The following is a 13790-nucleotide window of genomic DNA, read 5'->3' on the forward strand; positions in this document are numbered from 1 at the left end:
TGAGACGCAGAGTATGTGAATGGATGATCTCTGCATGTGTAGTTCCACCTTGAAGCATGGAGGAGGAGGTGTGATGGTGTGGGGGTGCTTTGCTGGTGACACTGTCAGTGATTTATTTAGAATTCAAGGCACACTTAACCTGCATAGCAACCACAGAATTCTGCAGCGATACGCCATTCCATCTGGTTTGCACTTAGTCTCACTATCATTGGTTTTTCAACAGGACAATGACCCAACACACTTCCAGGCTGTGTAAGGGCTATTTGACCAAGAAGGAGAATGATGGAGTGCTGCATCAGATGGCCTGGCCTCCACAATCACCCGACCTCAATCCAACTGAGATGGTTTGGGATGAGTTGGACGGCAGAGTGAAGGAAAAGCAGCCAACAAGTTCTCAGCATATGTGGGAACTCCTTCGAGACTGTTGGAAAAGCATTCCAGGTGAAGCTGGTTGAGAGATTGCCAAGAGTGTGCAAAGCTGTCATCAGGGCAAAGGGTGGCTACTTTGAAGAATCTAAAATCTGAAATATATTTTGATTTGTTTAAAAGAAAATTGGGTTACTACATGATTCCAATATGTGTTATTTCATAGTTTTGATGTCTTCACTATTATTATACAATGTAGAAAATAGTACAAATAAAGAAAAACCCTTGAATGAGTAGGTGTGTCCAAACTTTTGACTGGTACTGTATGTACGTTCATCAAATCAACCCAATAACAGAAATGGCCATTTTTGGAGCCAGACCAAGCTGTGTTTTAAGAAACTGAAGGTATTGTGATGACAATGAGTTCAAAGCCAGGTAATATAATACCTGGGTGGGTGGGATTTCACACTTCATAAGCCGCTGTTTTTAATACTGTACTCTCGCTTATAATACTGTACTCTCACCTCTACTATGTACCTCAGGTCTTCCACATACAGTTTCTCTGTCTCTATGAGTTCCTTCAGTACGTACCTGGACAGAGAGACAGAGGATGACAAATATTGCAGACTTTTGGTGCCCCCTGTCATCCCCACCAAAACAAAGTATTTGCAAACAGTCTTGACACAGTGACACTCTCATGTAACTGCTGGCAGTGTGTTGACACTTATGGCAATGCTGTGTTGTACATCAAACTTTGGATCCGTTTTAGAGCAAAGGGTTGTGAGGGCAGTGTTGTGTTGTGTAATTAAAGGTGAACCACTTGCATGCTCTTCTCTAAGGCACTCCTCCTCTCCTCATTGTCAGCTGCGGCTGATGATTGGCTGGAGGTGTCGTCCATCAACACTGAGCCATTGTCATCTGGATAGACATCGGTGGGCTGACTATCCTGATGAAACAGAGGGGACAGGGCATATGGTTATGATATACTCTGTAGTCCGTTGGCATTTTTAATATAGCAGGAGAGAAAAAGGGCAAGGGAAAGATCAAACTGAGGGATAGAGAGGCAATGTAAGGGGGGGGAGGAAGAAAGGCAAAGAGAGAGAAAGGCAAAGTGAGAGCGGGAGAGAGAGGGAGGGATGCAAAGAAGCAAGGGAGAGAGAGAGAGAGAGAGAGAGAGAGAGAGAGAGAGGCAAGGTGAGAGACTGAGGGAGAGAGGATAATGATGCAGGTTGCCAAGGTGACCAGGGAGGGAGAGCAGCCAGACACTAGGGACAGTGACAGAATGATAAGGGGATCTGATTGTCACCAATAATAGTGTATGGTGTGGTAAAGTCACCATGAAAGAGAAAGACAGAGGGAGAGAAAGAAAGAGAACAGGGTCGGTAGAGACAATTATTGGGCCTGTAAAGGAGTGTGGTGTACAGAATGCCTTGGGCATAGAATTACATATAATTTCATTGGATCTCTGTGGTGTTAGCATAGCAACCAATTAGGGCTGGGCGACATGGCCAAGATATCATATCATTGTATGTTTACGTTTTTTATCATTCTGAATAATAAGGTTCTAAATATGCTTCATGGGTTGTGTGTGACACTAGTGTGGCAACAAATGAATTGTCAGCGGTTTTAATGGGCTTTCTCTATTCTGATTGATTTAAACTGTTCAGCCAAACTTCAACCAAACATAGTAGGAACACAAAACTGACAGTGAAGTCCTATTGTACATGGGAATCAAAATCCTCTTCTGTAGCCTCTAACTCTAGTACTATACCAATGGTTCCTATTTCCAGAATGATTTGTTCAATTCCAGCGTTTACTTCCATCATTTTATCAAGTTATTCAAATCCTGCCCTCATTTGAATTATCATGGGACATGCTGTCGGAGTCAGTACAGCCAACGGGATTTTCAGTGCATCGCGCCGACAGGAATAAAAATCTCTCCGGTAAGAAGAAGGGCGGCGATGTATGTTTTATGATTAACGACCCATGGTGTAATTGTAACAACATACAGGAACTCAAGTCCTTTTGTTCACCTGACCAAGAATTCCTCACAATCAAATGCCGACTGTATTATCTCCCAAGAGAACTCTCCTCGTTTATTGTCACAGCCATGTATATCCCCCGGCAAGTGGATACCAAGACGGCCATCAAGGAACTTCACTGGATTTTATGCAAACTGGAAACCATATATCCTGAGGCTACATTTATTGTAGTTGGGGATTTTAACAAAGCTAATTTGAGAACAAGGCTAACTAAATTCTATCAGCATATCAATTGCATTACACGAGCGAGTAACATGGTTTCTCGAACTTCCACGATGCATACAAGGCCCTCCCCCGTCCTCCTAATGGCAAATCTGACCATGACTCCAACTTGTTGCTCCTCTCCTATAGGCAGAAACTAAAACAGGAAGCACCCATACTTAGGTCTATCGAACGCTGGTCTGACCAATTGGATTCCACGCTTTAAGATTGCTTCGATCACTTGGACTGGGATATGTTCCGGGTAGCCTCAGAGAACAAAATTGACGCATACGCTGACTCGGTGAGCGAGTTTATAAGGAAGTGTATAGGAGATGTTGTACCCACTGTGACTATTAAAACCTTCCCTAACCAGAAACTGTGGATTGATGGCAGAATTTGCACAAAACTGAAAGCACGTACCACTGCATTTAATCATGGCAAGGCAACTGGGAATATGGCTGAATACAAACAGTGTAGTTATTCCCTCTGTAAGGCAATCAAACAAGCAAAGTGTCAGTATAGAGACAAAATGGAGTCGCAATTCAACGGCTCAAACACGAGACATATGTGGCAGGGTCTACAGACAATCATGAATTACAAAAAGAAAACCAGCCCCATCGCAGACATCGACGTCTTGCTTCTAGACAAATTAAACAACTTCTTTGCATGCTTTGAGGACAATAGAGAGCCACCGACACTGCCAGCTACCAAAGACTGTGGGCTCTTCTTCTCCAAGGCTGACGTGAGTAAAAAATGTAAACGTGTTAACCCTCGCGAGGCTGCTGGCTCAGACGGCATGCACAGACCAACTGGACATATTGAATCAATCCCTATCCCGCTCTGCTGTCCCCACATGCTTCAAGATGGCCCCCATTGTTCCTCTTCCCAAGAAAGCTAAGGTAACTGAACTAAATGACTATCGCCCCATAGCACTCACTTCTGTCATCATGAAGTGCTTTGAGAGACTAGTCAAGGATCATATCACCTCCACCCTACCTGTCACCCTAGACCCACTTTAATTTGCTTACTGCCCCAATAGGTCCACAGACAATGCAATCACCATCACACTGCACACTGCCCTAACCCATCTGGACAAGAGGAATACCTATGTAAGAATGCTATTCATTGACTACAGCTCAGCATTCAACACCATAGTACCCTCGAAACTCATCATTAAGCTTGAGTCCCTGGGTCTTGACCCCGCCCTGTGCAACTGGTTCCTAGACTTCCTGACGGGCCGACCCCAGGTAGTGAAGGTAGGAAACAACATCTCCACTCCGCTGATCCTCAACACTGGGGACCACAAGAGTGAGTTCCCAGCCCCTGCTGTACTCTCTGTTCACCCACGACTACGTGGCCACACATGCCTCCAACTCAATCATCAAGTTTGCAGACGACACAACAGTGGTAGGCTTGATTGTCAACAACGACGAGACAGCCTACAGGGAGGAGGTGAGGCACCTCGGAGTGTGGTGTCAGGAAAATAACCTCTCACTCAATGTCAGCAAAACAAATGAGATGATCGTGAACTTCAGGAAACAGCAAAGGGAGCTGTGTACATATCACCGACAAACTAAAATGGTCCACGCACACAGACAGTGTGGTGAAGAAGGCGCAACAGCGCCTCTTCAACCTCAGGAGGCTGAACAAATTTGGCTTGTTACCGGAAAAACCTCACTAACTTTTACAGGTGCACAATCGAGAGCATCCTGTCGGGCTGTATCACCGCCTGGTACGGCAACTGCACAACCCACAACCGCAGGGCTCTCCAGAGGGTGGTGCGGTCTGCACAATGCATCACCGTGGGCAAACTACCTGCCCTCCAGGACGCCTAAAACCCCCAATGTCACAGGAAGGCAAAAAAGATCATCAAGGACAACAACCACCCGAGCCATTGCCTGTTCATCCGCTTCCATCCAGAAGACGAGGTCAGTACAGGTGCATCAAAGCTGGGACAGAGAGATTTAAAAACAGCTTCTATCTCAAGGCCATCAGATTGTTAAACAGCCATCACTAGCACAGAGAGGCGGCTGCCTACCTGAAGACTTGATATCATTGGCCACTTTATTAAATGGAACACTAGTCACTTTAATAATGCCACTTTAAGAATGTTTACATATCTCGCATTACTTATCTCATATGTATATACTGTATACTGTATCCTACACTATCTACTCTATACTATCTATTACATCTTAGCCGCTCTGTCACTGCTCATCCATATATTTTATATTTATATACTGCTCAAAAAAATAAAGGGAACACTTAAACAACACAATGTAACTCCAAGTCAATCACACTTCTGTGAAATCAAGCTGTCCACATAGGAAGCAACACTGATTGACAATAAATTTCACATGCTGTTGTACAAATGGAATAGACAACAGGTGGAAATTATAGGCAATTAGCAAGACACCCCCAATAAAGGAGTGGTTCTGCAGGTGGTAACCACAGACCACTTCTCAGTTCCTATGCTTCCTTGCTGATGTTTTGGTCACTTTTGAATGCTGGCGGTGCTTTCACTCTAGTGGTAGCATGAGACGGAGTCTACAACCCACACAAGTGGCTCAGGTAGTGCAGCTCATCCAGGATGGCACATCAATGCGAGCTGTGGCAAGAAGGTTTGCTGTGTCTGTCAGCGTAGTGTCCAGAGCATGGAGGCGCTACCAGGAGACGTGGAGGAGGCCGTAGGAGGGCAACAACCCAGCAGCAGGATGGCTACCTCCACCTTTGTGCAAGGAGGAGCAGGAGGAGCACTGCCAGAGCCCTGCAAAATGACCTCCAGCAGGCCACAAATGTGCATGTGTCTGCTCAAACGGTCAGAAACAGACTCCATGAGGGTGGTATGAGGGCCCGACGTCCACAGGTGGGGGTTGTGCTTACAGCCCAACACCGTGCAGGACGTTTGGCATTTGCCAGAGAACACCAAGATTGGCAAATTCGCCACTGGCGCCCTGTGCTCTTCACAGATGAAAGCAGGTTCACACTGAGCACATGTGACAGACGTGACAGTCTGGAGACGACGTGGAGAACGTTCTGCTGCCTGCAACATCCTCCAGCATGACCGGTTTGGCGGTGGGTCAGTCATGGTGTGGGGTGGCATTTCTTTGGGGGGCCGCACAGCCCTCCATGTGCTCGCCAGAGGTAGCCTGACTGCCATTAGGTACCAAGATGAGATCCTCAGACCCCTTGTGAGACCATATGCTGGTGCGGTTGGCCCTGGGTTCCTCCTAATGCAAGACAATGCTAGACCTCATGTGGCTGGAGTGTGTCAGCAGTTCCTGCAAGAGGAAGGCATTGATGCTATGGACTGGCCCGCCCGTTCCCCAGACCTGAATCCAATTGAGCACATCTGGGACATCATGTCTCGCTCCATCCACCAACGCCACGTTGCACCACAGACTGTCCAGGAGTTGGCGGATGCTTTAGTCCAGGTCTGGGAGGAGATCCCTCAGGAGACCATCCGCCACCTCATCAGGAGCATGCCCAGGCGTTGTAGGGAGGTCATACAGGCACGTGGAGGCCACACACACTACTGAGCCTCATTTTGACTTGTTTTAAGGACATTACATCAAAGTTGGATCAGCCTGTAGTGTGGTTTTCCACTTTAATTTTGAGTGTGACTCCAAATCCAGACCTCCATGGGTTGATAAATTGGATTTCCATTGATTATTTTTGTGTGATTTTGTTGTCAGCACATTCAACTATGTAAAGATAAAAGTATTTAATAAGATTTTTTCATTCATTCAGATCTAGGATGTGTTATTTTAGTGTTCCCTTTATTTTTTTGAGCAGTGTATATTCTTATTCCATTCCTTTTCTAGATTGTGTGTATTAGGTTTTGTTGTGGAATTTGTTAGATATTAGGTTTTGTTGTGGAATTCGTTAGATATTACCTGTTAGATACTGATGCACTGTCTAATCTAGAAGCATTTCACTACACTCGCAATAACATCTGCTAACCATGTGTATGTGACCAATACACTTTGATTTGATTTGATTTTGATTTGATCCCTTGGGGTGACGATGTCTCAAATAAAATAAAAAGTCAGGTTTATGTCCCTAGATTTCAAAATGTATCAGGTTTTCCTTTTTAAAGCAATTTATACAGGTAATTCTGATATGTACCCTAGAGGTCAAAGCTCAAAGTTCTGTTGACCTTCTCATTCCTGAAAATGTGTCTGATGGATAGCTGTGAATCTAAGCTTTCCAATGAGTTATGATGAAAGGGTATAAGTGTGCAACAACTTGTTGTATGCTGACATTGTTTGTCATAGGGTGAAATCCCTTTGGGGGAAAGGAATGGGATGGAGGGATGAAAGAAAGAGTGAGAACATCGAGATAGTGGTGGAAAAAGTACCCAATTGTCATACTTGAGTATAAGTAAAGATACCTTAATAGAAAATGACTCAAGTAAAAGTGAAAGTCACCCAGTAAAATCCGACTTGGGAGAAGTGTAAAAGTATATGGTTTTAAATACATTTAAGTATCAAAAGTAAATGTAATTTCTAAAATGTAACGTAAAAGAGTAAATCATTTCAACTTCCTTATATTAGGCAAACCAGACGGCACGATTTTCTTGTTTTTTAATTTACAGATATCTAGGGGCACACTCCAGCACTCAGATATTATTTACAAACAAAGCATTTGTGTTTACTGAGTCCGCCAGATCAGATGAAGTAGGGATAACCAGGGATCTTCTCTTGAAGTGCATGAATTAGACCAGTACGGGACCTTGTGTCATCATCCACTTCAACATCCACACCCAATCAATTCAGGAAGAGTGGGACATAGTAAACAAACATGTCGCAGCGATCTAATCAACTGAGTCGATGAGGTACGCATGAGTGCCTTTTCACAGGCTACTTTCCTGGAACTTAGATACATTCCCATGGAGATCCCTGAACATTGAAGCATTGTCTCTACACTACAGAAATGCTTGTGTGAGCACTAAAATACACGGTCATGCTTGTGTGAGAAATAAGCATCTCTTGTTCATTGGCCACGGTCTTCTGCTTACAATAGAACTGAATGTGTGTTTGTCAACCTTCTGAAGATTTACACACACTGACTCCCCTCAGTGAACCACTCCTTTTCTTGTGAAAGTCTCTCTTCTTTGTGGAGCAACGCCGTTCAGCTTCATCAGCGTTCATTCTGCCTTATTCATTCACTCGTGACTGAGTAAACCTTCTGTCTGACCTCACTTCTAGGCCTCCATGTTCCGGCCGTGCACATCTTCCCTTGACTTAGACCCACAGTACACAACTAATCAAACACCCGCATCCTCAACGCACTCTACACACGCATACACATGGATTTTGTATTGTAGATACACTATACAGTGCCTTCGGAAAGTATTCAGACCCCTTGACTTTTTCCACATTTTGTTGCGTTACAGCCTTATTCTAAAATGGATTCAATTGTTTTTTTCCCCTTTATCACTCTACACACCGAGCCCCATAATGACAAAGCAAAAACTGGTTTTTAGACATTTTTGCTCATTTATAATTTAAAAATATCACATTTATATAAGTATTCAGACCCTTTACTCAGCACTTTGTTGAAGCACCTTTGGCACCGATTACAGCATCAAGTCTTCTCAGATATGACACTATATGCTTGGCACACCTGTATTTGTGGAGTTTGTTCCATTCTTCTCTGCAGATCCTCTCAATCTCTGTCAGGTTGGATGGGGAGCGTTGCTGCACAGCTATTTTCAGGTCTCTCCAGAAATGTTAGAGCAGGCTGTGGCTGGGCCACTAAAGGACATTCAGAGACTTGTCCCGAAGCCACTCCTGCATTGTCTTGGCTGTGTGCTTAAGGTCGTTGTCCTGTTAGAAGGTGAACCTTCGCCCCAGTCTGAGGTCCTGAATGCTCTGGAGCAGGTTTTCATCAAGGATCTCTCTGTACTTTGCTCCGTTCATCTTTGCCTCGATCTTGACTACTCTCCCAGTCCCTGCTGCTGAAGAACATCCCCACAGCATGATGCTGCCACCACCATGCTTCACCGTAGGGATGGTGCCAGGTTTCCCCCCCTTGGGTTGTGCCATGGCGGAGATTTTGTGGGCTATACTCGGCCTTGTCTTCGGACGGTAAGTTGGTGGTTGTAGACATCCCTCTAGTGGTGTGGGGGCAGTGCTTTGGCAAAGTGGGTGGGGTTATATCCTGCCTGTTTGGCCCTGTCCGGGGGTATCATCGGATGGGGCCACAGTGTCTTCTGATCCCTCCTGTCTCAGCCTCCAGTATTTATGCTGCAGTAGTTTATGTGCCGGGGGGCTAGGGTCAGTCTGTTACATCTGGAGTATTCTCTTGTCTTATCCGGTGTCCTGTGTGAACTTAAATATGCTCTCTCTAATTCTCTCTTTCTCTCTTTCTTTCTTTCTCTCGGAGGACCTGAGCCCTAGGACCATGCCTCGGGACTACCTGGCATGATGACTCCTTGCTGTCCCCAGTCCACCTGGCCATGCTGCTGCTCCAGTTTCAACTGTTCTGCCTGCAGCTACGGAACCCTGACCTGTTCACCGGACGTGCTTGTTGCACCCTCGACAACTACAATGATTATTATTATTTGACCATGCTGGTCATTTATGAACATTTTAACATCTTGACCATGTTCTGTTATAATATCCACCCGGCACAGCCAGAAGAGGACTGGCCACCCCTCATAGCCTGGTTCCTCTCTAGGTTTCTTCCTAGGTTTTTGGCCTTTCTAGGGAGTTTTTCCTAGGGAGTTTTTCCTAGCCACCGTGCTTCTTTCACATGCATTGCTTGCTGTTTGGGGTTTTAGGCTGGGTTTCTGTACAGCACTTTGAGATTTCAGCTGATATACGAAGGGCTATATAAATAAATTTGATTTGATTTGATTTGATTGAGCGTAGCCGTAGCGCTTAAAAATCGTCTGTCCTCGGTTGCAACACTCACTACCGAGCTCCAAACTGTCTCTGGAAGCAATCCCAGCACAAGAATTGTCTGTCGGGAGCCTCATGAAATGGGCTTCCATGGCCGAGCAGCCATACACAAGACTAAGATCACCATGCACCATGTTAAGTGTCAGCTTGAGTGGTGTAAAGCTCGCCGCCATTGGACTCTGGAGCAGTGGAAACACATTCTCTGGAATGATTTTTCACGCTCAATCATCTGGCAGTCCGACAGACAAATCTGTGTTTGGCGGATGCCACGAGAACGCTACCTGCCCGAATGCATAGTGCCAACTGTAAAGTTTGGTGGAGGAGGAATAATGGTTTGGGGCTGTTTTTCATGGCTTGGTTTAGGCCCCTTAGTTCCAGTGAAGGGAAATCTTAACGCTACAGCAAACAATGAAATTCTATTCGATTCAGTGCTTCCAACTTTGTGGCAACAGTTTGGGGAAGGCCCTTTCCTGTTTCAGCATGACAACGACCCGGTGCACAAAGCGAGGTCCGTACAGAAATGGTTTGTTGAGATCAGTTTTGAAGAACTTGACTCGCCCTGACGTCAACCCCATCAAACACCTTTGGGATGAATTGGAACACTGACTGCGAGCTAGTCCCCACAGCAATGTTCCAACATCTAGTGGAAAGCCGTCTAGTGAAAAGCCGTCTAGTGGAAGCTGTAATAGCAGCAAAGGTTTTTATAATGCCCATGATTTTGGAATGAGACGTTCGATGAGCAGGTGTCCACATACTTTTGTTCATGTAGTTTATGTGGTAGTAGAGTAGTGGCCTGAGGGCACACAGTTAATGTGTTGTGAAAAGTGTTATGAAATGTAATGTCATGTAATATTTTAAATTGTATATACATGCCTTAATGTTGCTGGACACTGGGAAGAGTAATGGGGATCCTTAATAAATACAAATACAAAAACTAATCGCTGTGACTCCTCTGCCAGTCTCCCTGATGGATGGAGGCTACTTTCTCTAGTTCACCACCGCCCCTGCCCTCTGGCCTGGTTCAACCTGTTCAGCCACTATTTGTTCAAATGTTTACTCCCGGCCAGACTCCTCGGCATAGCTACAGTCAATATTCACCTGTGGCTTTTTATTTCACATCAACTTCTGGAAATGTAACCTTTTACTAAAGATGTAGTGTACACAGTTGGTTTGTGTGTCGGCCTGGCCGCCCGTGTGTGTGTCCTAGGTTTCCTGCCCTGTTAGGAATCCTCCAGCCCTAGCTCTACCCTGGCTGACAGGTCTCTCCCTGACTGCCCGATCCTAATCCTGACCAGATGTCCTCTGCTCTGGTGGAAGCCCACAGGAAAGAACACTCTCTCTTTCTCTCATCCTCTATTTTTACTCCTCTATTTTTGCTTTCAAAAGTTTAACGGAAGCTGATATCACGGCTGATGTTGTTCCTACAGGAAAACAATGCCTTAGTGAGGTGGAGGTAGTGTGTGTGCGCTAGCGTGCGGTGCATGCGTGCCGGCGTGTGTGCATGTGGGCGTGCACGGTGCTAAATTTCTATTCTAAGAACTATCCAAACTCTTTTATTTTTCTTCCTTTTCCTACTTGAAGGAGAAACTCTAAATCTCTCAAAGTGCATCCAGACAGTACAGTCCAGACAAAAGTTGATCTCTCCTGAAGAGAGGAAGGAAAGACCATTTGATGGATAGAGCAAGCGGAGCTATAACTCTTGGTACATTTTAGTCATTTTACTACAGTTCCTTGGGTAACAGTACTACATTGTTTGACTGTTTGACTGAAGTCAGTCTAGGAATTTTCCGTTGACCAACAAATAATAAACAATTGATCAAACTGGGCCTCTGTGGGAATGTTAGGTCAGATTAGCAGTATCCTGAATGAAGAGGGAGAGGGAGAGCGGGAAATAGGGTAAGCGCTAAGCAGAATGTACTGTATGTGAGCTAAAGAGAAAGGGAAGTTACTAGAATGTGTATAAGAGTGAATGAGAATAAGTTGGCAGAATGAAAGTCTAATCTTTTATCTCCTGTGGGTGGTCAGAAGACAAAAACAGAGAGAGAGAGAGAGAGAGAGAGAGAGAACGCAGAATGACAGAAGCCGTGACCCTGAGATGACTGACCTACATACTTTAATCCCCCTCTTTCTTTTTCTCTATTTTTCTTATTCTCTCTCACACTCTCTCCTGTTCCATTTTGACCATTTACAAAACTGTTTCACTTCAGCAATATTCTTGTGATGTCTGGTGTGAACCGCTCTCTTGAGGTCATGCCACAGCATCTCAATTGGGTTGAGGTCAGGACTGGGCCACTCCAGAAGGCATATTTTCTTCTGTAGAAGCCATTCTGTTGTTGATTTACTTCTGTGTTTTGGGTCATTGTCCTGTTGCATCACCCAACTTCTGGTGACCTTCAATTGGCGTACAGATGTTTATTTTACATTTTTTATTTAACCTTTATTTAACTAGGCAAGTCAGTCAAGAACAAATTCTTATTTACAATGACGGTCTACCCCAGCGAAACCCAGACAAAGCTGGGCCAATTGTGTGCCGCCCTATGGGACTTCCAATCACGGCCAGGTGTGATACAGCCTGGATTCAAACCAGGGACTGCAGTGATGCCTCTAGCACTGAGATACAGTGCCTTAGACCGCTGCGCCACTCAGGAGCCTTACATTCTCCTGCAAAAAGTATTGATAAACTTGGGAATTCATTTTTCCATCGATGGTAGCAAGCTGTCCATGCCCTGAGGCAGCAAAGCAGCCCCAAACCATGATGCTCCCTCCACCATACTTTACAGTTGGGATGAGGTTTTGATGTTGGTGTGCTGTGCCTTTTTTTCTCCACACATAGTATTGTGTGTTCATTCCAAACAACACAAATTTAGTTTAATCTGTCCACAGAATATTTTGCCAGAAGCACTGTGCAACATCCAGGTGCTCTTTTGCAAACTTCAGACGTGCAGCAATGTTTTTTTTGGACAGCAGTGACTTCTTCCGTGGTGTCCTCCCATGAACACCATTTTTTGGGTTGTGAGGGGGGGCTTCCTTTCACATCCAGGTCTGTCTCGGGGGCCATCACCTCCCTGTCTGATTTTTCCTCCGAGAAAATCCTGGCTATCTCCCCTAGCCCTACACACTGAGCAGCAACAGCCAATACCATCAATGGATGACCGATTCATTTCTTCATCAGTTCAGTACGATTTATTGTGTTTTTTTTAGGTTGGATAAGTTGACTGAGTATGTGCTCTCTGACCCTGTTGATAAGATAGATTGCATGACCGTATCTACCTTGTTTAGCCTCCTTAGACCTAGGCATTTGCTCAGGGGGGCTAAGACAAGTTGTCATGTCTCAGGCAAAGATTCCCCAAAAGGTGTGATCTCAGAGTGTGTGTGTGCGTGCGCACACGCATGTTGACTCACATGTGTGTAGGCCAGTGAAGTACAGCCTTGTAGTGAGTCAGACAGGTAGCTGGGAGAGTTTAGGGTTGCCGGGGAGAGATCCTCAGGACTGGCCAAATTATATCTGCACTCCTACAACACACACACACACACACACACACACACACACACACACACACGCGCACACACGCGCACACACACACACACACACACACACACCGCATGAGACATCGTTACTCAACATAACACAGCACACCGTAAGGAACATCGTTACTCAACATAACACAGCAAAATCACTCAACACATCGACGCGAGTCAGTGTTACTCTGTGACTGGGGTCAGGAAACGTCCCCAGAGGTGAGAGGGCAGCATGCTGTTGTTGTGTAACGAGCAGCATCACCCCTGCCATAGCTATCCCACTGTCCAGCGTGTGTTTACAACGCAGCAGTCATTCATAGTATTCATAGGCGAGGCATTGTACTGTCAATAGGCTGTGGTCAGAGAAGCTAAGTAGAGATAAAACATACTGTTTATCTATGGGGAAGCTGGCATCGCTATATATTTACACGGGACGAGTTGTAGATCTGTGTTTGACAGGCAGCTGTACTAAACAATCATTTGTCTATTTGCTCTTGAGCCTGTTCATAAGCCTATGCTATCTTGTGATATGATATATGTATATTTAACTATTGTATATAGAGCACTGTGGCAATTATACAGAGTATACGGATGAGTTTACTCTTGAGGAGGCACATTTCAAATCTGTCACTTGCCATTGTCCCAGTGTACAGCAGCTGCTCCTCACTGTGATATATGTACATACCTGTATGTAGATCACAGGAGGTTGGTGACACCTTAATTGGGGAGGACAGGCTCGTGGTAACGGCTGGAG

General features: G+C 45.2%; 1 protein-coding gene across 4 annotated transcripts in view; it reads right to left on the minus strand.

The window, feature by feature from the left end:
• Positions 1–13790, minus strand: part of arhgef25a (Rho guanine nucleotide exchange factor (GEF) 25a) — a 134649-nt gene that overhangs the window by 32487 nt on the left and 88372 nt on the right. For 3 of the 4 annotated variants that reach the window (XM_029722515.1, XM_029722514.1, XM_029722517.1), the window contains 3 exons: positions 12920–13030; positions 1191–1312; positions 891–957 (listed from right to left, as the gene is read on the minus strand). In XM_029722515.1, coding sequence (XP_029578375.1) covers positions 891–957; positions 1191–1312; positions 12920–13030 — 300 coding nt within the window. The remainder of the gene's footprint in view (positions 1–890; positions 958–1190; positions 1313–12919; positions 13031–13790) is intronic. The other variant, XM_029722516.1, reaches the window with a different exon arrangement.

The sequence above is a fragment of the Salmo trutta genome, chromosome 30 (genome assembly GCF_901001165.1).
Source record: "Salmo trutta chromosome 30, fSalTru1.1, whole genome shotgun sequence".
Taxonomy (NCBI): Eukaryota; Metazoa; Chordata; class Actinopteri; order Salmoniformes; family Salmonidae; genus Salmo; species Salmo trutta.